This window comes from Falco biarmicus, chromosome 5, assembly GCF_023638135.1.
Source record: "Falco biarmicus isolate bFalBia1 chromosome 5, bFalBia1.pri, whole genome shotgun sequence".
Taxonomy (NCBI): domain Eukaryota; kingdom Metazoa; phylum Chordata; class Aves; order Falconiformes; family Falconidae; genus Falco; species Falco biarmicus.
Window position 1 is genome coordinate 56,234,327 of NC_079292.1, and position 22,719 is coordinate 56,257,045.

The 22,719-nt window shown below is 47.5% G+C and overlaps 1 protein-coding gene across 11 annotated transcripts in view; it reads right to left on the bottom strand.

Annotated features, from left to right (window-relative positions):
* ZC3H7B (zinc finger CCCH-type containing 7B) overlaps positions 1-22,719 on the bottom strand; it is a 52,487-nt gene that overhangs the window by 11,758 nt on the left and 18,010 nt on the right. For 2 of the 11 annotated variants that reach the window (XM_056339925.1, XM_056339924.1), the window contains exons 7-17: positions 22,021-22,080; positions 20,587-20,629; positions 16,343-16,608; positions 15,108-15,456; positions 14,019-14,131; positions 12,980-13,142; positions 12,732-12,893; positions 11,660-11,865; positions 8,134-8,234; positions 7,267-7,448; positions 4,865-4,950 (exon numbers count right to left, since the gene is read on the bottom strand). In XM_056339925.1, the coding sequence (XP_056195900.1) occupies positions 4,865-4,950; positions 7,267-7,448; positions 8,134-8,234; positions 11,660-11,865; positions 12,732-12,893; positions 12,980-13,142; positions 14,019-14,131; positions 15,108-15,456; positions 16,343-16,608; positions 20,587-20,629; positions 22,021-22,080 (1,731 nt within the window). The remainder of the gene's footprint in view (positions 1-4,864; positions 4,951-7,266; positions 7,449-8,133; positions 8,235-11,659; positions 11,866-12,731; positions 12,894-12,979; positions 13,143-14,018; positions 14,132-15,107; positions 15,457-16,342; positions 16,609-20,586; positions 20,630-22,020; positions 22,081-22,719) is intronic. The other 9 variants (XM_056339935.1, XM_056339926.1, XM_056339934.1 and 6 more) reach the window with 9 other exon arrangements.

Sequence of the window (22,719 nt, forward strand, 5' to 3'; positions counted from 1 at the left end):
CAACCATCAATATATGCATTTCATATCCTTTCAGTCACCTCACTTGGTTGGCCTTCTACCTGTCCCTGTGAGAAGGCTGTCTTGGGATTATGACTAACGGGTTGCAGGGGAAGAAAGAGCCAGTTCCATATCACCACTGCCTTGTGTTTTCTGAGCAAATCTCTGGAAAGCCATTTGCATTCTATATCGCCATTGGAAGACATGAGGCTGGTGTCTCCAGTTCATTTCCAAACCAAAAAGCAAACCTGACTGGACACCAGTGGCCCTTGGCACAGGAGTATGTGAGGGTACAAGAGAACACCCTGGTCACTGAGCCAGCCATGAAGCACAAAGGTCATGTATCAGTAAAACAGTTCTCTGACTGCTAACCACATCAGCAGCCCATCCCAGCTGCCATGCCTTGACTTCTAACCCTGAGCATTTAACAGTGAGCAGACAGGCAAACCATGTCGCCAAGGAGCAGGCGTCTGACAGCGATTGATTAGAAGTAGCATGGACCGTATGTGCATCCCTTGGCAAAGGGAAAGCAGCAAGCGCAGGCAGTGCAGAATCAAAGCATCTCCCAGGAAACGCCATGTAAGCTACGGACTACCACTCTGCATCTTCCAGACGTACTCCTTTGGAGAAGCAGAGCTGACACAAAAGGTTCTCCATCACTGTGAAAAGCTGACCTCAGAGCTGACCTTTGCCTGTGCTGACTATGAGGCCATCACTGCTCTGGATGTCCCAGCAAAAGGACCCTTCCAAAGAGCCATCACCTCTCTTGAAAAGCAACAGCAATTCTGGCCTACTGGCCTGCAAGACAGCCTTTCTGGTGGCATCTGCCACATGACTTGTTCATCTGTCAGCTTTCGCCAGTGCTGGTGACCACCAAGAACACATCAAAGTGGCCGGCTGCAGGATGAGCAGGGTTGAGACCTGGGATATCACAGAAGGAAGTAAGGTGCCTCCCTTTCACACGTGTGGCCTTTGAACAGTAGTTTTAATGTCCACTTGGTCTCCAAAGGAAATTATGCTACAGCTCACCACGGATCCACCAAACCTATAGGTCTAGGGTAACAAAATGGTATTGCTGGCACATTGCCTTTTATCAGCCCCACGCTATCTGCCACATAATCCTCCAGGCGACAGATCTCTCAGCACAGCCAGGAAGCTTGGCTCAAATCTACTGATGCAGCAAAAATAAAATCCGAGTGGCTCCAGAAGGCACAATAGATCAGAGATAAAGAAAATGTTTGTTTCTCAGGTAATTCCGGTGATCTGGGCTGCTTTCCCCACAAAATCTTAACCAAAAGAAGCCCTGTGCACTTCTCATCAGTCATGAAAACTGCTGGTCAATCCAGTGGGCATGTATGTTCCCAGGGAATTACGAGCCAATCAAAAAATCAAAGCTGCTGCTGTTGCTGCTACATGGCTGTATTTGTAAAGGCAAGACACATACCTGGCAGGCTGCTGATAACCAACAGTGTGGAAATTATATCACATGAGGCTCTAGTAGACAAAGCCAGGCAAAAGTGCCTCGGGCTGTGGCACCACCCCTTGCTATGAAGCCAGGCAATATAGTGTTAGCTACGCACTATGGCAACCAAACAAACAACAGTCTTTGGCACAACAGCTCTCCACTTCAGGCTTTGCAGAAAGCAACAGCCCCAGTATGGCCACTCATGTCTCCCAACTTCAGGAACCCCTCTCAGTGATACTGAAATGCTCTCTGGAGAAGCCATGTGCCTCAGGAGACTATATGAGGACCCCAGGTTTCTCAGCCACCTAACCAAATCAGCTGTGCAAGTACCCCTTATTAGAGACTTTCCCTTTCTCTCCATGCTTAAATTGTTAATTCTGAGGCCAGTTTTATAGAGGTTCTGCAGCTGCCTAGTGGAGTAAAAGCAGAATAGTCCTCAAAACCCACAAAAAACAAGGGCTAAACCACATCAGTTCCTAGGGATGCAATGGGAGGACACCCAGCTACCTAAAATAGCCTCCCTGCTGACTGCCTCTTCAATCTGCAGCCACTGGGTCTACTCCTACAGCAGCCTCCACGGGACCAAATCTGTGGGGCCAAGTGTGAGATACCTGGCAGGTATTTAGCAAGCAGTACATCTTCTGCTTCTTGCTGAGTCTCCTGACCTGCATCATCACAGCTGCTGGGTCCCTGTATGCTGCCTGCCTCTTCTCCACAGCTAGAAAGCCCCAGATGCTAACTGTGTGACAAAACTGCAGCAAAATCCCTGGGACCAACTTTGCTTCCAGTGACCAGAGGGCGCTGGGGTGAGTGTGGATCACATGGGATGGTGGAAAGGAGGGGTCTGCTTTTACAGCACTCCTGGGAAGTTGTCTTTGCCAGGCAGCCAACTTCGAAAGCTGGAAGGACGCTGAGAAAACTGAGTCACGTTAGCCTGCTTGGATGGGAGAAAATAATGGCAAAAGTAAACATCTCTCAACTGATATGTTAGTCCTGCCCCCGGGGTCTTCAGCAGCAAGCCAGTGTCTCATCCCAGAGCACAGCCCTCTGGCTCAGTACGGGCTCACGCCAAAGTCATGGTTTGCTATTGCAAACACACGCATCTGACCGACTTGACTGTCTCTCTGCATGGTACCAGTGCCAGGCGGCCAATCCCTACAGACAACTGATGATGCCACTGGTAGGCACTTTCTGACTGTACCAACAAGGCTGCTGCTTTGCCTCCGCACAAAATGATGCCCTGGAAGGGTGAAGGGTGCAGTCCTGCTCTGTGACAGGCATTTGTAGGGCATAACCAGACTTTGCCATTGGCCATCAGCCCCAACACTGCCCACAGTGGCCAGAAACTGTAGCTCTCTGCCCATCCCCTGTCAGCTGATGTAGCAGATGCTGGCATTTCTTTTCCTGATCCTCTGCCCCCGCAAGCCCCAATGGCCAGAAACAAAACTCATGCCCAGCACCCGGATCCCACTTGCTTCAGAGGACATGCTCTGACCATGCCTGCTGAGCAACATGTTCTTCCAACAGCAGCACCTCCAGACAAAGGTGTATTTGAAGCTGCAAGGCTTACAGGAAAACAGCTGTCCATCTCTCTTTTTTTTATCGCCAAATTATGCACAAAGAACGGCAAGACAGAGCTTTCTGGAAAATGCAGGCAGATCCACAGCAAGCAGGACAGAACCAGCCACTAGACTTTGCTATCCATGGAGCGGGGATTGCCGATATAAATCCAACTACTGTCACAAACCGCTGCAGATTTGGCACTTAGTTTCCTCCACTGTGGAGATGCAGGCAGCTGCCTCTGTCTCCACACCAGGTAGAAACAGAACAACAGAACATAGCCAGCTCTGTCTGCAGGGACAATTCAGATCACCCATGCTCACTTCTTCTATAATACAGGCTGTTGAAATTTGTCCTTTCAGTTTCCCGAGATGCTAGAACATATTCCTTAAGCAAGTCAGGCAGCTTTGGGACCTAGAGACCTTGGTTACTCTGGACTGTGGCCTCCCATTCTTCTTCCCCAACCATTTCAGACCACAACAGCAGAACAGGCTGCACAGGTATGTTGCTGACGATTTCCTCAAAGATGACTGCATCTCAGGCAGCATAACCAGTACATAGGTGGATACAGAACCCACTGCAAGCACCAGTGCAGTCACATGTATCATTTCTGTTGGACTAACCCATACCCACCAGACCTGCTTTTCCCCAGCATCAGTGCCCTACAGCCTTCAGAAAACTTCTGCTGGCCCATAACCTAGCCAAAAAAAGCTGCTACACACTATGTGAGTGACTCAGATCCCTTTCCTATAAAACACCTCCCTGCAGGGTGTTCACAGGCTGCACCCAGTGCTGTTCTCTGCAGAGGCACTCCTGGATGAGAGGTTCCAGATAAAGGTGAACTATCTGTGACAGTAAGGCACAGGCCAAGGGGTGGCGAGCTCAGGCCTCCACAAGGGGAAAGAAAGCTGTCATGTGGGAACAAAAGGGTTTCACAACCATTTCCCCACCATTTTGCAGGGGAGAGAATCGCTCCTACATCTGAGAGCTTGCTAGGAGACATGAAGTTTCTCATCTCATCAGACATATTTTCTGAAAGTAATTAAAGAACAAAATACTCGCTGTTCTAATGGTAAAACCGCTTTAGTTCAACCTCAAGGCTGGGCTGGGAATCGTCCTCACTGTGTGGGCTCCACTCCTACAGAACAGAATAGCCTCTTGGGGTTAAAAAAAGGATAAGGCAGCACCACTCGTAGCCAACAGGATGGAATAAAGCAGACCAAAAGACGCTCTTTGCTTCTGACATACCTCTCCAGAAAAAGGTCTTAGCAGTTTCAGAGGGTGCAGCCAGAGGCACCTTCTCTCACAATGAGAGACATGTGGCACAAAGAGAGGCAAAGCTCACAGCCTCCTCCTGGCAAAGCTCCACTAAGATCTCTGCCCAGCCTCAAGAGCACCTGAGTTGCAAGCTCCATGCGCTCCTGAGTTTAGAGCAGTCCTATGGGCCATGAGTCATTTCTTAGTCCTTCAAACTGCCGTATCGTCCCTTGGCCACTAAAGGGCAGCAGGACACCTTTGGTCCCCATTCTGTGTGGCTATGGTCCCCAAAGTCTCCGATTTCACTAGCAAGGTGTGGCAGGCAGTACCATTCTCTGGACATTGCTCTCCCTGCTCTGGAGGCTTCACCCCACCACTGAACAGAGCAGGTAACAATGCTGCAAAACAAGGCACAAAGTTCATCACTAGCACTGCAGCCAGGAAAGCTCTCAGCTGTCCTCCTCCCCAGTGGCCAGCCTGGTCTGCATGAGACCTGTCAGGCACAGCAGTGGGAAGAAAACAGAGAAAATGCTGGAAAAGTTGGGAGCAAAATCGGGCTGCAAGCTCTAGATGCACCTTACTTACCATGCTGTTGGCTGGTTTGCTGGCATGTGCCTCCATCTGCTGCCAGTACTTCTTCGATTCCTGCACGATATCTTCATGGGTCATTCCTGGGAACAAAAGGAGACAGGACTGAGCTACCGTGCTTTGGCCAAGAGAAGAGAGTTAGAAAAACTGCAACTCCCTCTTCAGTGTCCAAGTATTCTAGGACTGGACACAGCACTGACCTGTATTTTGAGGACAAAAAAACTATAAAGCTAGAGAAAGCCACAGCAAAAAGTTAACATGCTGCAATGGACCTGGCAAAGAAAGGGCTGAAGCAGCTCCCATCTTCTCCATTCTGCACTGTGACCCTCAGGGTACAGGTCCAATGGGAGAAACATATACAGCTCTTGTCAAAAGACTGAATTTCAAACAAAATTTGTTGCAAGTGACTGCCTACTTCCAGTCCCAGAAATCTGAACTAACTCAACAATATGGTGTAGAAATATAGTGGTTGTGAAAAAAAAACACCTCCCAAATATGAAAGGATGTCTTCCAATACACCAGCTCTCCAAAGCATGATCTGTCCCAAAGAGATGATCTGTGAACCAAAAGGCCCATGTGCTGGTCACTTATAATATTTTGGCCTCTTGCAACATCATTAGTGAGGACAAAGACTCTGTGATTTCCACTGATGGAAGAAGGCAGCAAGATATGTCTGTGAAAAGGCACAGTGAACAAGAAAACAGTCCTGCCTGTCCACATTTTCAGATCTTGGGAACCTTTACTCCACTAATACAATCCTTTATCCCCATGAACAAAGCCACAAGCTCTGTAAAAGCTCAGATGGCTGTGAAATGCAACAGCCCACCAGTTTCAAATGCAAGCTGCTAGGAATGATGCCTCTTTCCTATTCTTGCCAAGCAAATGGTGCCCACATCAAACTCTCTGCTCCAAAGCTAAAGCATTCCCAAAGAATGGAGACGACTACCTTTCATCTCTGTTTCCATAATGAGGGCTACACTTAAGAGAGGTAATAAACTACCACTCCAGGAAGGCAAACTCATGCAGAAAGCAGGCTTATATATACAGCCCTGCAGAAAAAAACCAAAAAGGTGATGGCTCTCCCATTGTTGGAGAAGATGGGAATAAGCACAGGCTTAAAGATCACCTCTGCAGCTAAACTAATGGCTTGTTTCATCTCCCTACCTTCCCCTCTGGAAATCACTTCTTCAAGTAAAGAAGGCAAGAAGCAAAAATCTAATGATGTCTTCTACAGGCTGAAAAGGGAGGAATAGAGAGAGGGAAGGAGGGAGCAAAGAAACTTTTTCTAAAAAAATCACCAACAAAAATAAATCAACCATGGGGTGGGGAAAAGAGCAAGATGCTTGAATATTAGAGTGCTCAGAGTACTATGGGCAAGACCACAAGCATGCAGGGTAGCAATGATGGCCTATGGCTCACAGGCAACATGCTGTCTTAGAATCTCTGGTGGTGTAAATTTTTAATTTCCTGCAGCCACAAGTGAGGCCAAATGGGAAGAACAGAAGATGGTTGGCACAGCGTGCTACTTGTTCATCACTGTCTTTCATGAGCCAAGCCAAGGCCAAGGACTGCACTGAACAACAGTGACAAGAGCTTGAACAACAGATTAAAGAAGTTGCCCCCAATTATATCAAAAAATGGTGAGAAACATCCATAATCATCCATGTTTCTTCTCTAAAGTACTCCCATTACTGGGCTAGATCCTGCACTAAACAAGACCTGTGGTGAAAAAAGATGTAGGTAGCATTGTGGGTGTACCATCATCCACTCAGTTAACAGGAGAACAGCAAGAAAAACCCTCCAACATGTCAGAGAGAGAGAGAGAGAGAGGCTGAAAGTGCCAGATGTGGCAGTGTCATTACGTGAGTGATGTGAATATTAATTTCTGCAAATAGCCTCTTCAGAGGCATGTCAAAAAAGCCTTTTTGGGAGACACCAAGTATCTTGCCATTTCCCATTTTTGGTGAATTTGTTTTGAGAAACTGGAGATGCACAGCCTTCCTTTATGTAACTGCTTTGTCACCTGCACATGCTGCCATTCTTACTGCACCAGACACTCACTCAGACATCCAATTGCTACTTAGGGTGTTGCACAGGATTTAAACACCAGAACACCTCTGGGGGTTCAGCCCTTCCTAATATTCATTTCAACTTATGCAGCTGGTCCCAAGGGAAAGGCTTCTTGGTCTGCAAATTGCAATAGCACATCTAAAGGGACAAGGGACAAGTCATCTCACAGAACACCTTGGTCCTCTTTTCTGAGTCCCTGAGGAGTCAGACTAAGTACATGCACAAGTGACTGACAACTTCTCAGTTCTGCCAGATCACCCTCTTCCCCTCTCAACTAGCCCTGGGTACACTGGTGAAACATCACAAGTCCTGCACCAAGTCACACTCACCTGAATATTGCTGCAGCAGCCAGACCTTGAGCTCGATGAAACTATGAGCAAAGTGGCAGCTGTCCTCACGCAGGCAGCCATAACGCACCTCATGTCGGCACACATCAAACTGGAAGTGCTCCTGGAACTGGCGGATCTTGGAGTATTTCAGGGAGGTGGAACGTACAATGTGGACCAGACACCTGCAGCCAGGCCAGAGAAATATGAAGCACCAGAGGATCAAATCTTCACCCCCTCCCCCTTACATGTGACTTTCAGACGTTTGATTGGGCAGGTAAAGGACACAGAAAATCAACTCTGGGAGAGGCAGACTCCCCCTGGGAAAACCAGACCCCTGCCCTCCCACCCTATCAACCCTAGGTAGGTATTTTCAATCTCCTCAGCCCATGGGTGATGCTCTGCTTAAGTTCAGAGATCAGACACATTTCAAAATACGCAGCAAAGATACCAGCTCCTCTGGCTCAGCAAGTTCCTAAGTCCCAGGTTGCCAGTAACCAGAAGGGGTTGTATTACTGTGTACTTGACATGTTTCTTATACTTGTTTTCCCAAACATTCATTACCAGCCAGTCAGAAGCAGGATCCTGAGCTAGAGAATCTTTGGTTTGACCTTTATGTAAAGGCCAAACTGAAAGGCAAATTAAGTCAATGGAAAAATTAGGCTGACTCCAAAGGGCTTTGCTGATGCCTGAAATCCCTCAGCCCCAGGAGCAAACATGCAGGGTGAAGTACACAGTACTATTTGTCATGCATTGAGCTGCCCTATGATTAGAACCCATGGGGAAGAAAGAAAGAGACCGGGGCCCTGGAGTTAAACTGGGTGGACTTATGAGAGACTGCTCCCATTAGCACAAAAAAAATTCACTCACTTGTTGTCATGGAAACTGTGTTTGGCAGAAAGGTTGGAGCAGACAGATGGTGTGTCCTTGGTCCCTTTGCTGATAATCCGGGGTTTGCTGTCAAAGCAAATCTGAGAAGAGAAGAATTAGCATACTGGGAAAATCTTAGAGAGCAGTGAACCAGAGCCACTTCACTTGGAATGAGAAGAAGAACCAGAGCCAGCCTATTCTAATGTTCAAAGTTAGAAGAAGCCTGGTGAAAACTCTGCGGTAGGGCTTTAAAATAAAGCAAGTGCATTTTTTTAAAAGCTTCCGGACAACATTTTTTGGCTTATTCTCAACAGTATTTTCCATTGTGGTTGGAAAAAGACTGGTCAGAGCCACATATTCTTTCCCAGTTAGTCAACTGAGCAAGAACAAGGGGGAAATGATGGGGAGAAATAAAAGAACAGCCAGTTCACAGCAAAGAACATGTCTCTTTACATGTACTGCCAGTGCGGGGAACTCTGCTGCACAGCATTAAAATGATATGAGCCAATCCTTCACCCCCAACTCTGGCTCAGCACAGACATCAAGTGGGAATTCACTGCATTATGGGGTTCTGATTTCTAAAGTAGCTGGGGCTAAATTACAATTCAAAGCAACATGTCAAGACAGAGGAAGAGACAGGTGATCCCATGAGGCTGTGTACACCTGGTTCAGCTGCAAGGCTAAGGAGGAAAACTACCTCTCCTTTCTCCTACACAGTTGCATCCACTGCTCACTGCCCTTCTGGGAGCAGGGCACTGGCTGGGACATACAGAATCATAGAATTGTTTAGGTTGGAAAAGACCTTTAAGATCATCGAGTCCAGCTGTTAACCCAGGACTGCCAAGTCCACCACCAAACCATGTCCCTAAGCACCACGTCTACACATCTTCTAAATACCTACAGGGATGGTGACTCCACCTCTTCCCTGGGCAGCCTGTTCCAATGCCTGACAACCCTTTCAATGAAGAAAATTTTCCTAATACCCAATCTAAACCTCCCTTGGTGCAACTTCAGGCCATTTCCTCTTGTCCTACCACTTGTAACCTGGGAGCAAAGACTGACACCTTGTAGAGAGCAATAAGGCCTCCCTTGAGCCTCCTTTTCTCCAGTCTAAACAACCCCAGTTCCCTCAGCTGTTCCTCACAAGGCTTGTTCTCTAGACACTTCACCAGCTTTGTGGCCCTTCTCTGGTCATGCTCCAGCACCAATATGTCCCTCTTGAATTGAGGGGCCCAAAACTGAACACAGGATTCAAGGTGTGGTCTCACCAGTGTACAGGGGGACAATCACTTCCCTTGTCCTGCTGGCCACACTACTTTGGATACAAGCCAGGATGCTACTGGCCTTCTTGGCCACCGGGGCACAATGCCAGCTCACATTCGGCTAGCTGTCAGCCAGCACCCCCAGGTCCTTTCCTAACACTCTTCCCCAAGCCTGTAGCACTGCGTGGGGTTGTTGTGACCCAAGTGCAGGACCCAGCATTTGGCTCTGTTGAACCTTGTACAATTGGCCCATGGATTCAGCCTGTTCGGATTCCTCTGTAGAGCCTTCCTTGCCTCAAGCAGATCAACCCTCACCCCCAACTTGGTGTCATCTGCAAACTTACTGAGGGTGCACTTGATCTCCTCACCCAGATAATTGATAAAGACATTAAACAGAACTTGCCCCGATTCTGAGCCCTGGGGAGCACCACTTGCGACCGGCTGCCAACTGCATTTAACTCCATTCACCTCCACCCTTCATGCCCAGGTGTCCAGCCCGTGTTTTACCCAGCAAACCACAGGCCCATCCAAGCCATGACCAGCCAGTTTCTCCAGGAGAATACTGCGAGAAACCGCGTCAAAGGCTTTACTAAGGCCTACGCAGACAACATCCACAGCCTTTCCCTCACCCACTAAGTGGGTCACTTTGTCACAGAAGGAGATTATGCTAGTCAGGCAGGACCTGTCTTTCATAAACCCATGCTGGCTGGGCCCAGTTGCCTGGTTGTCCCATACATGCCGCGTGGTGGCACTCAAGATGACCTGCTCCATAACTTTCCATGGCACTGAGGCCAGGCTGACAGGCCTGTAGTTCCCTGGATCCTCCTTCCAGCCCTTTATGTAGATGGGAGTCTCATTTGCTAACTTCCATTCGACTGGGACCTCCCTGGTTAGCCAGGACTGCTGATAAATGATGGAAAGCGGCTTGGTGAGCGCTTCCACCAGCTCCCTCAGTACCCTCAGGGAGATCCCATCCAGCCCCATAGACCTGTGTGTGCCTAAGTGGTGTAGCAGGTTGCTGACCATTTCCCCTTGGATTATGGGGGCTTCATTCTGCTCACCATCCATCTTCCAGCTCAGAGGGCCGAGTACCCAGAGAACAACTGGTCTTACTATTGAAGACTGAGGCAAAGAAGGCATTACATACCTCAGCTTTTTCCTCATCCTTTGTCACCGTTTGCTCCTGCATCCAATAAAGGCTGGAGATTCTCCTTAGCCCTCCTTCTGTTGCTAACATTTAGAGAAACATTTTTAATTGCCTTTTACAGCAGTAGCCAGATTAAGTTCTAGTTGGGTTTTGGCCCTTCTGATTTTCTCCCTGCATAACCTCGCAACACTTCTGTAGCCCCCCTGAGTTGCCTGCCCCTTCTTCCAATGGTCATAAACTCTCCTTTTTTTCCTGAGTTCCAGCAGAAGCTCTCTGTTCAGCCAGGCTGGTCTTCCCCACCAGCTTGTCTTCTGGCACATGGGGATGGCCTGCTCCTGCGCCTTTAAGATTTCCTTCCTGAAAAACGTCCAGCCTTCCTGGACTCCTTTGCCCTTCAGGATTGCCTCCCAAGGGATTCTGTCAATCAGGCTTTTAAACGGGCCAGAGTCTGCCCTCTGGAATTCTAAGGCAGCAGTACTGCTGACCCCCACCCACACTTCTCCAAGCACTGAAAACTCACTCTGCCCAAGATGGCCTCCAGCCATCACATCACCCACAAGTCCTTCTCTGTTCACAAACAACAGGTCCAGCGGGGCGCCTTCCCTAACAGGCTCTCTCACCAGCTGTGTCAGGCAGTTATCTTCCACACACTCCAGGAACCTCCTAGACTGTTACCTCTCCACTGTATTTCCAGCAGACACCTGGTAAGTTAAAGTTCCCCCTGAGAACAAGGGCTTGCAATTGTGATACTTATCCCAGCTGCTAATAGAACATTTTGTCTGGCTCTGCATCCTGGTTGGGTGGTCTGTAACAGACTCCCACCACGATACCTACTTTCTTGGTCTTCCTGCTGACTCTTACCCATAAACGCTCAACCATATCATCACCATCATCAAGGTCTAGATAGTCAAAACACTCCCTAACATAGAGGGCTACCCCACTGCTTCTCCTTCCTTGCCTATCCTTCCTGAATAGTTGATAGCCATCCATTGCAGCACTCTAGTTGTGTGAGTCATCCTACCATGTTTCCATGATGGCAACTATCAACATGTCAGTGGTCCAGACACATACTGAGGAGATGATGAAGGGTGCTTGCTCCCTCCCACCAGCTCTGTACCTCACAAAGGAAGGTGAAGATGCCCTGATGTTCCTTGAGGAGCTTGGCAATGGTGAGGCTGCTCTGCTTGATCCCACCTAGCGGGTCAAAGAGGAGGTCACGATTGAGGGTCCCCTTCCTCTCCTCCGTCCACACGTCGATCTCTTCCTGGTGGTACGCGAAGGTGCAGTTATCCCCGTACTTACAGTCCTGCTTGTTAAGCATATCTACAAAGCAACAAACAGCACACACCACCACACAGGGAGGGCGGCCCAGTCAGAATCTAAACTCTCTCTCATCTCCTCCCACTGCCCACACCTCACAAGGAGCTGAAAGCAAGAAAACACAGAGTTAAAAAAAAGAAAAGACATCTCCCCCCAGGTTTGTCTATACCAAGGCATTCAGAAAAGTTTATGCAAACTACTAAATGGTGACAATCTAAAGTAATGCAACCTATTGTGGAGACTGTCTCAAAATGGAGTCTACTTTATCTCAGCACCTGGCCAGAGACAGACAATGATTTAACCAACCCCTTTTACAGCCAATTCAGATTAAGTTCTCCTAGCAGCCCAGCGCTAAGGAGCCCTGTTATCTTGGCTCTTGCAATCTCCCCACCTCATTAGGTACTTTGTAATGACGTTGCCTCAGGGACCAGTCTGGTCACATTGCCTGCACTTTTAGAGGGATGAGCTGGAGAGGCAGGCAGAGAGAGCTTTTCCCTAGGCAGAACCACAACCCTGCCATGGAGCTGCTTGGGTGGAGTGGGACTTATGCACGCACGCGCATGTACAGGAGGCAGCGTTCTCAGCAAAGCCCATGTCAACAGGGCAGCTCTGAGCGCTTGGCTGTGCGCGGTACCTCACTATGCCTTTGCAGTTCTTCTAGTCCACTACTTAAAAGCGGTCTGCTCTCCACAACAGGAGAGCTCATTGCCTTTCATTGTACTGAGCCTCCCAGTCCATAGGCTACTGATGGGACAGGAAGACCCAAAAGACAGCAGGCAATACCAACTGGAAGTCCCCTCCCAAACTCCCCTGGCACAAACTGAACAGACCCTTCCCAACCATCAACAGCCCTATCCCCTCCAGATCACCTTTGCACAGGTAATAGGATCCTACAAAGTTGGTTTTCGTTGGGCGAGGACGGATCCTTTTCCAGCTCTTGTCTTCTGAGTTCTTCAGCCTGCCCAGCAGGATGTCCCGCTTGCACTTGTGCTCCAAGCCCTCCCGATAGGTGTAATCGCCAGCTTTGGGCCCTGCAGGAGAGAATAACCCCATCAAGCCAGGGAAAAGCAAACCCTAGCCTGGGCCAGTGCTCTGGGTGGCAGAGCAAATGCATCACCTGTTTTGGGGTAGCAGACATGACAGGCTTGTTTGAAGACATGAGTAGATGCCAGGGGGTTCTTCACCAGCAGGGCTGTGTTGGGCATAACTGGTTCCGGCTGGGACAGCAGGTGCTCGGTGACCTTGGGCACAGCTGGGTGACTCACTCCACCAAGACTGACCTGAGCAAAAGCACACATACCCCTCTTTGCAGCTCTGCCACCACATGGGTAAGAAACCACTCTAACCCCCTGCCCCATTCCAGTCTCTCAAAAACCTTCCTCATTTTCTGTCTCATCAAAATGTTCACATCTGACATGACATTTCCAAAAGAGCTGCATGCAATTTTTTCCAAGAAACCGTATGGTATGTTTATTTCAAAGACAGTCTTCTTTCTTCCTTGGTGAGGGACCTCAGTTTTCTATCACGAGCTACAGAACAAAATGCCCCCCTCACTCCTTCCCATTTCTTTCACCACAACCAACTCTGCATTGGAAGACTCTCAAATCAAGTCTATCTATCCCAACGTGGGAAAAAACCAAAACGCTTATCAGTGAGTCTTTAGGGAGCAGATCTGAGGACAGAGAGTTTGCTTCACATTGATGTTAACAGGGCTAGCAGATAGCAGGAACTTAAGAATAATTCTTGTTCCAAATTTGCTAACCATAGATAACCCTGCCCCTGTTCTCCAGGACTGGAGACATGGGAGAGTGGCAGAACAGTGTATCTGGAAAAGCCTCCTGACAGGGGCAGAGAGGAGCAAAGAACCTCAGCAGTCTGAGGACAATGCCGGTTTGCTCTGCCCCACCCTTCAGTGTTATGCAGCTGCCAGATGTAATGGGACACTGGCCTCCATGATCTCCTGTTGACCCTACAACCTAGGTCACACGCCATGTTTACCTTAGCAATATGCAGAGCTGCAAATAAAAATGAAGATGGAACAAATATCTTCCTATTGACTCTGGGGAAATCTTTACCTGCCTTGCCACAACGTGGGAGGCAACTCACTGGGACAGGTTAAGAGGGGCCCAAATTACCTATATCACCCAAGTCACTACTACCTTGGCTCCAGAGCACCTTGGGACATCAGCACGGGGGAGCGTCTCACTCACCACGGGGGATGGTTTTTGGCTGCCAGGTAGGTGTCGCAGTTCCTGAGGGCTAGTTTCTTCTGGGCAAAAGAAGGGGAAAAGAGCCCCACAAAACAAAACCAATAATTTCACTTTCAGAGCAGTTCTGCTCACAAAAAGAAAAACAAATGCTTACTAAATCCATTTGCTTTATTTATTTCATAACATTTTAATACTTTTTCCCTAAACCACCTGCCTAAGTCTTGGAAAAACTCCAGGAAAGGCCTTCTTGTTGCCCAAACCCTACTCTGTGCTACTGAGTTCTGGCATTTCCAAGGCGGCAACTCCAAAGTAGCCCAATGCTGAGGTGAATCTGAGTGCTGAAGTGCTGACCTGCCAATTTCTGCTCTTCTCAAAATATTTTTGCTGCCAACATACTGCAATACTGGGGACAAGTTAGCCAAGAAGAAGCCTGCCTTCCCTCCTGGGACAGGAGGGACTTACTCTTTGCCCACCATCCTCCACAGCTTTGCTCCTTGTGACATGAGAGTGCAGTGCCCCATGCAACAGGACACTCACTGCCCTGAATCCAGAGATGGGACAGACCTACCTTGGCCTCTACCATTCTGCCCAGTGCAACGAGGTCCTATATTACCTAAAACGATTACCAGGATTTTTCTCATTTGGCCCAAAGTGCCATAGAGATATTGGGGAGGATAAAGGAATCATGTTATGGTCTAGCAAACTGTGCCAATGGAGGCCTCCTGGACACCAAGCCAGGTTAAGATATCATTGCTCATCATTACACATCTTTGTGTTTCTCTCCTCTTGAGATTTCACACCATGCACATACTGATTTTCTGGGATCACACACCTACAGCCTTTCTCATTACTCGAGGTAGACATATTCAGCTGCTCTGTCCAAGACAATTCCCTGCCCTCTCCTACATTTATACTCCTGTTCTGTAGCACTGACAGACAAGAGCTATATGACAGATGTCCTTGGCACTGAAGGAAATAATTATGGCATGTGTTCACAGCTAAAGCAGCACAAAACCCCATCAGCCCCACACCTACCAATAGCAAAGGAATCCAATGCATCCAGCGACCCTCTGCTTGTCCCAAAGGAGTCCAGGGTATCGAGCCGTGAGTCTGTGTAGGGGAGCAGATCCAGGGAATCCAGTGAATCTAAGGTGGAGCTGGCACTTCCTCCTGGCGGGGCCTCGAAGGCATCCAGGACAGAGGAGGAGGAGAGCTGCTTGGTGGGATCCATCACCAGGCCAAAAGAAGCAGGTGGCAGGGGGGTGGAGACAGGGATGCTGGCTGTCACGACTGGGGGCAGCAGCGGAGTTCCCCCCGGAAACACAGGGATCAGCTGGGGCATCTCCGTTGGCAGGTTGGTAGGAATAGTGCCCTGGACCAGAGACTTTGGGGAATTGGGAAGGGAGAGGATAAACAGCACATTAGGAATGAGGAGCAGAGAATGAGTGAACACAGAGAGCAACAGACTCCCACTCAAGTGCATGCTGTATTATCTGAAGCAAAAGGGTACCTGGCAGTTCCATCCACCTGCAGAGTTCCCACAGACCTTCCAGTCTATCTACACCACACACAGTCTGGACCAAGGTCCCTGAGGAGACTACCCCAGCTCATCAGCCTGCAAGGCACAGCCCTGCGCAGGGCACTTAAACCGGCTCAGGCTGAGAAGCGGTGCAGCTGAGTGCACACAGCACCGAGGTTAGGGTAACAACCATTACTTGTGGCACCTCTCATCAGAGCTTTTTGGCTCAAGAGGCATCCTGCATGAATATGATTATATAGCTTCCAGACTCAAGTTAGCTCACATAGTATCATCAAGAATGGCAACTAAAAACCAACATAAGTATGAATACAGGTTGTCTCTGCAGCTCCCAGACCTGTTCAAAGACCTTAGGCTGAATGCAGCCTGCACATAATACAAGGAGATTAGAGCATGCCCACTGTATAAAATATACCCATCATTCCTGCTTCAGCACACTCATTTCTACCTTCAGGCCTGCTTCAACTCCATAGACACCAGAAGCCAAGGGGAAGATGATGGCAGGGGAAGGCTATCTTGGGTACCTTTTGAGGAGCAAAGCAGGCTTGGAGGTGGGCTCCTAAGATACTCACAAGCCAGTTGCAGAAATAAAGGAAAGAAGGAAGGAATGAGTTTTGCCAGAGGAAGAGCTAGGAAGAAAGAATGACAGAAAGAGGGAGAGAGGCAGCACACATATCCACACGCTCCAACGACCTATTTGGAACAAGAAGCAGGGGACCCATGCAGCACCCACTCTTACTAGAGGGTATGGTGACCCTTCAGCGAGCGAGTCCAGGAGGGAGTCCAGTTCTTCCCCAATGATGTCCCCATCTGTGAAGTCCTCCACACTCTCAGGCACTGGCAAGGACACGCAGTCTGGAGACAGAAGCAAGCTGGCAGCAGGGAGTGAGGTAGGCAAGCCCTTTGCATCTGAGTCAGAGGGCAAAGGGCCCAGCCCCTCGCTCACAGGGATGGAGGTGGCCACAGGAGCTGGGAGGCACTGCAGGTCCATAGAGCAGTCTGTGATGAGGAAGAAAGAGAGCCAGTCACCAAGGAGAGTCTCTTGCAGGGGCAAGCAGAGCACAGCCTGGTAAAAACAATATTGTACAACTCCATCAAATCACAAAAACAAGTATGCCAGTTTTCCAAGAGGAGGGATTCTGGTCTGAAGAGTTCTTGCCCTTTCATTTCTGTTCCCAGTCTCCAACGGTTCACCAATAGCTGAAATACACTCTAAGGGCCAGTGCCCAGACTGACTGTCAGGGTTTGGCAAGCACGTACAGTAACCAGGAACAACACAAAACCTGTGGCTGAGCAGTTACTGAATTCACTGTGGCCAGGACTAAAGGCCAGGGGCACATAATCCAATTTCTCTACAACCCACCACCTGGTGTTTTCTTTAATGTTCCTTACTAATGCACTTGGCAGAGATCACTGCCTTCTCTGCTCCTTGGAGCTTCAATATCCCAGCCAAAAGTTTCCTTACTCATATACACTCTCTAAAAGCTCAGGCATCTTAAATGGCAGAAGATAAAACCCACAAGGTCCTGCTGGGAAGAGAGTCAGAGATTGGGTGCTCAGACCAGATTGTGCTAACAATGTGTCCCCAAAAACCCCATCAGACTCACTCAGCGGTCTTTACTCAAGTAATTCCCTGCTCTTCAGTGCTTCCTGATGTCCAGAGGTGGGAGGTTGCTGCCCACACTCACCCTCAACACCTCAGCAGCAAACATCCCCTTGGGAACTTGTGTGAGCCACGGCTGGGGCAGGAGAGAGGCAGTGATTTTCCCTAAGGCTTCTGTGCCTCTCCAATACATTACTGAAATGGTAAGATGTTCCCATCATGCAATATAAACCTCTGTTAAGTGAGGTTAAGGTTACAAGCACATATTCTTCACAGAGGAGCATTTTATTTTCAAAAAAATTAAAGGTTAAAAAAAAAAAATGTTCAGACGTTAGAAATATGAAAAATGCAGCATTACATTTGCAATTCTCAAACAAAGCACCCAAACTACCTTAATTCTGCCCCTGTGCAGATGTCCTGGAATAAAAGAAAAGAAATAAGACAAAGATGCTACCTTCTTCATCCACATAGCAGCGGCTGCGCTGTAGCTATGACAGTCTAAGGATATAAGCAAGGCAAAGTTTGAAAGGGGAGACAATAGCATTTATTAGACTAATAAGAACAGAAAAGAAACTAGACAAGCTTCTGAGCAAGAAATGCTGCATCCTGTCTAGAAAAGCTCTGCTCACCCAGTCCCCACAAGAACTCAGCCATCCCTTTCTAACTGGATGTGGCTATCCTCTACACTGCATGTTCACTGACCCAGGACGGTGCTGCTGCCCTTCTCAGAGAGCTCAGCAAATCAGCAGTTCCTGCAAACCCCCAAGTCATGAACAAAACAGCAGTAGACACCACACACACACATGCTAGCCCCCTTATCTCTAACCCCACCAGGTGTACACCACCACTCCCTGCCACCTTTCCTCTGGCATTTGTTGTAAGTGGTCCACGCAGGTGGACCACAGCCAAGGTCACTGTGCAAGGCACTGGAGGCTGAGCTGTGACAAAAAGCAGGGAAAGCAAGGGGAAGCGGCAAGGGACAGACAGGTCCCTCTCCACAACCTCATGCAGCAATTGAAGGAAAGCATGTTGTACCTTATGGAATCCAACACAGGTTTTCAGTGCTGCAGACAGACATATTCCCCACAGGCAGCGCCTCAAGGAAGGCTGTAAATGTCCTTAGTTTTGCAGCTGCCCCTCAGATCAGGTTCGGCTCCAACCCCATGCCCCCTTTGCAATGACTTCTCTCAGCTCATCTGCCCTTGGCGCAGACCCCCCCAGCTGCATTTGGGAGCCAGCCATCCAGTTTCCCTCGGTGATGGCCTCATTGCTGGTAGCTCAGCCAGATTTCCCTGAGTACAAAGGGATGGCTTGTGCCTTCCCATTTTTCAGATGTTTAAATCTGGAGTACTGTCAAGATCCCTCCAGGGGCCAACAAGAAGTTCAGGACATGCTGGAAGGGACAGGGACACGTGCAAGGGGAACCAAAAGGGTTCACAATGACAGGGCCCCAAAGAATCCAGAAGTTCAGACCTTCTCTGAATAATGAATGAGGTCCTCCAGTTCCCACTGAAATTGGGAAGTAGAGGAAAGAGGCCCTCATATACCGTACCCTGAGAGACCTAAACCCCTGAAAAGCTGAATGCATGACCAAAAGGCAGAGAACAATGTGGGACACCCCACAGCTCAGTGCATGTGAAGGGCAAGCAGAGCAGAGATCAACAGGTTCCTCGATTTGCAAGGGGCAGAGGGAAGATGTCTTCTCCCCTCTCCCTGTCCACCTAAACCCTGCCATTCCTTTAATCACTTCCTCCCCTTCCCCTCTGACCAATCTTTTCCCTTATCTCTCCTTTTCCATTCCTTCTTTCCTCAGGACACCCCATCTGCTGACCCTACTCGCCAGCCACACCCCCACATCTCAGGTACTCTCATCCAGAAGGCTCACGCACCTCCTGCATTCACCTAATGTTTGCTCCATCTTAAAAAAATAAACCAGCCTTCTAGTAGATCACAGACACACCTGCCTCCTCCTGATTTCTCCCGCTGCCATGACACTAAACCCCTGTATTATTACTACAAGCTCAGTGAAGGTCTTGTCCATCTGCTCCGCTGAACCAAGTCCCTTAACACCATGCCCCCCACGTGGTAGCTTCTCTGGCCATACACCTGCCTGTCCCAGACTGGCAAGTACAGTGCTTTTAAAAGCCCTGTTTCTAGCTCCACTTCCCAAAAGAGCAGTGGTTCCCTAGTGCATTAGCTGGCCAAAGGCCACACTGAGCCAAATATGAGCCATGATCTGGGCAGGGCTGAGTTAATCAGACGACTTCAAGCAAGGCATGAGGGAAAGAGCTTCAGGAGTTTGCATCTTAAAAACAAACCGAAACAACAAAACAAAACACCTTGCTAAAAAAGGTGCTTGCTTTGAATATGAAACTCTCAAGGTACCCAGTACCCACAGCCCTCCTGGTGGCACACCGCTCTCAGGGCAAAGGGATAATATGTAATTTCAGTGCTTTTGAAAAGATTTCCTAGTGATAAAGGTTCTTTCTTCCTGAACTGCAGCAAAGATGGCATGCTGCTCTTACATCAAATCCTGATTAGGTAAAGAGTTTACTGGATGCCGTCACTCTTTACTCTGCAGTAGGAGTTCAGTTCATTTTAGTGGCAAGATAATGTGAAAAAAACTTTCCTTAATTCACAGAGCTGGGACTCATGATGGCACATAGCAGTCAATTACTGAACCGACATTCAACAGAGAACTAACATGCTTTCCAAAGCACCCTAATAATGAAATTAGTTTCTTTCTATAAAAAGAGCAACTGTTACTTGCAGTAGTAAGACTTCACACTTACCTTCACACACAGAGCTACCTTTCAAAGGAACAAAGACTGATGTGCTCATAGGCATGAGTTCAATGCTCCAACACACAACAAAGGGCAAAGCACATAGCAAGCCTTTCTACAGGGGCAGAGTTAAGGTCACTTGTTTCCTGGCATGAGAAAAGCAACCCTGTAGTTCTTCTGCTCCTCCTGGGTGCCTAATCCTGAACACAGCTCTCTCTGGATCCCGCCCAACCCTCTTTGTTTTCATTTCCTCCACCTCAACGTCTTGGAGGACCATACACGCTCAGAGCACAGCCACCTACAATCTTAACTTCACTTTATCTGGACTGTTTTGGCTGGGAGCACAGTTTCAGAAGCTTTGCCAAGCTCAAGAAGAAAGCAGACCCTTTTAATTCCCAGACTTGTCCCTCACTAGGCCTGGACAAAAAGCTCTTCTGCAGGAAAAACACTTCTGCTTCCCACCACCCTTTTCCTCCTCCTAGTTACCAAAGCCAGGAATGCACAGAAGAGACATGAAGGTGATGAACCTCTCAGGCCTGTTAGCCTGGTCAGATACCTTACCGAAGCCATAAAAACCAGAGATGTCTTTACCTGTTTCAATGTCATCTATTGAACCCAATCCATTGGAAGTGGTCTACAAAGAGGGTGTACAAAAGGGGAGAGAAAAGTATCACCAGAAATTCATCTTTAAAAATATATTCACGCTTCACAGATAAGACTCTTTAATACTCAGAAATATATCTGGCCCTTTGTTTTCCTTCACGGCCTCTTTCAGTGCAAGAGCAGTAAACCCAACGAACTTTAAGAGGCCATTAATCCAAAGACCCCATTCATTTTTATCTCCAGCAGTGGACAAACCTTGTTGTTGCAAAGGAACATCAGTCCTGCACAATACCCAACCATGTGAGCAATTCTGTACATAGAAAAAGTTTTTTCATGTGTGTATGAGAACACTGTGCCCCAAGTCCCAGGACACATCAATTGGTCACCCCCATGCAGTGTGAGATCTAATTAGCCTGATCTTATACAACATTCCTTTCTTAGTTCACATATTTAGCAATCTAACAACCACAAACTTTTACAGCAACCTTGAAACAGGAAAGGGTTTCAGCCAAGACAACTGCTGACTTGGAGCTCCAGGCAAGGAATAAAATGAGCCCACGTTTTACAGAAACATAAACAGAGGTAAGTATATGTGTCTTCAGTGCAAGCTTAAAAAGGCACAAATAAAGCATTACTCTTGAGATACTGCACCTACTGCAATAGGTTTTGCAACTTCTAGTTTTTGCACTATTTTCATTTCTTGCAAAGGACAAGATTTTCAAATGAAAAAGTACAACTATTAAAGAAAGCTGACTGGCTTTCCTAGAAAGATGCTAAGGCAAGTCACTGAACAGTGGGAGATAAACTAATTCTTTAGTATCCCATCTTGTACAAAATGACAATTTTTACAGTTTTATAGTTTGTTTGCTTTAAGGAATAGCATGAAGTACCAAATAGCCTGTAAAAACAGCAAGTGTTTGGGGTCTTTTTTGCCTAGTGGTGGAATAAGGAAATCAGCAATTTCTTATATTTTATCTTAGCATTTGTATAGTGCCTTGTTCGAGCTGGATCTCCCAGGTGACAGGACAATACAAAGAATACATAAACTGTGTATGTACCTTGCTCAGTACTTCACTTGATTTAATTTTGTATTTCTTCAGCAGTTGCACTTTCTGACTTTTACTTTGCATTGCCCTAACTATGTAAAAACTTGAAAACTAAAGCTTAATTAAAATGTGAGAGAAAGCAAATATTCACAAAATAACCATTTTCAGTGATCTAATTACTGACATAAAAAATGTTGTCACTAGAAAAATTTTCAAAAGAAACGAATTTCCTTGGTAAGATTCCTTAAAAGCAGAAAACACTAATGCATACATTTAAATCCTACAAGACAGTTATAAATCTGCATGTAAATAAAACTGTGAAGCTTTTTAGTAGCTCAATCCATGAACAGTAACAACCACAGGATACAAACTCTACCTGGTTTGATGAATTGATTGATGTGCCATTACTGAGTAGCGAGAATGTTTCCAATTCCTGCTGCAAGGAAGAGAGAGGTCTTAGAACCCAGACAGCCCATGAGTGCTCATAAACTAGGTAAAGCTGGGTTACAATACAGGCACTGCCTGTAAATAAAAGCCACCCTGAAAGGCATACCACTGTGACACAAGGGTACAGTTTCTGGAAAACTGAAAGGGCCATATATTTGTTCTGGACACCTCAGTGCAAAACACTCAATACCCAGCACACAATCAGGAAGCAAAAAACCTGCAGGAACAGAAGGTTTTGTCTTTTCATTAAGAAATTACTACTTTGGGAAGGCATTACAGCACTGGAATGAAAGCTGGAAGTCAACCAAGAGATAGCAAGGTGTTACCAAAATACTAATCACTAAATTTTAAAGAGTAAAAACATTTTTGAGTTTTTAATTTTCATTTTTTCTAACATACAGGTGGAGTAAGCCCATCACAGCTGAGTAACGTGACAGCAGCAAAAAGGTGGCATGGCTACAAAAAACATTCCTGTGTAAAACTTCCCTTTCTTTGACATAAAATAATTCTGTTGGGAGTGTTGATTGTTGCTACAATGTCAAAGGTTTACTTGGGGTAGGCGAATCACATGTGAGGTCGGTCAGGGAGAGAAAAAAGATGCTACAGCCAAATTTACCCCAAAAGCTCT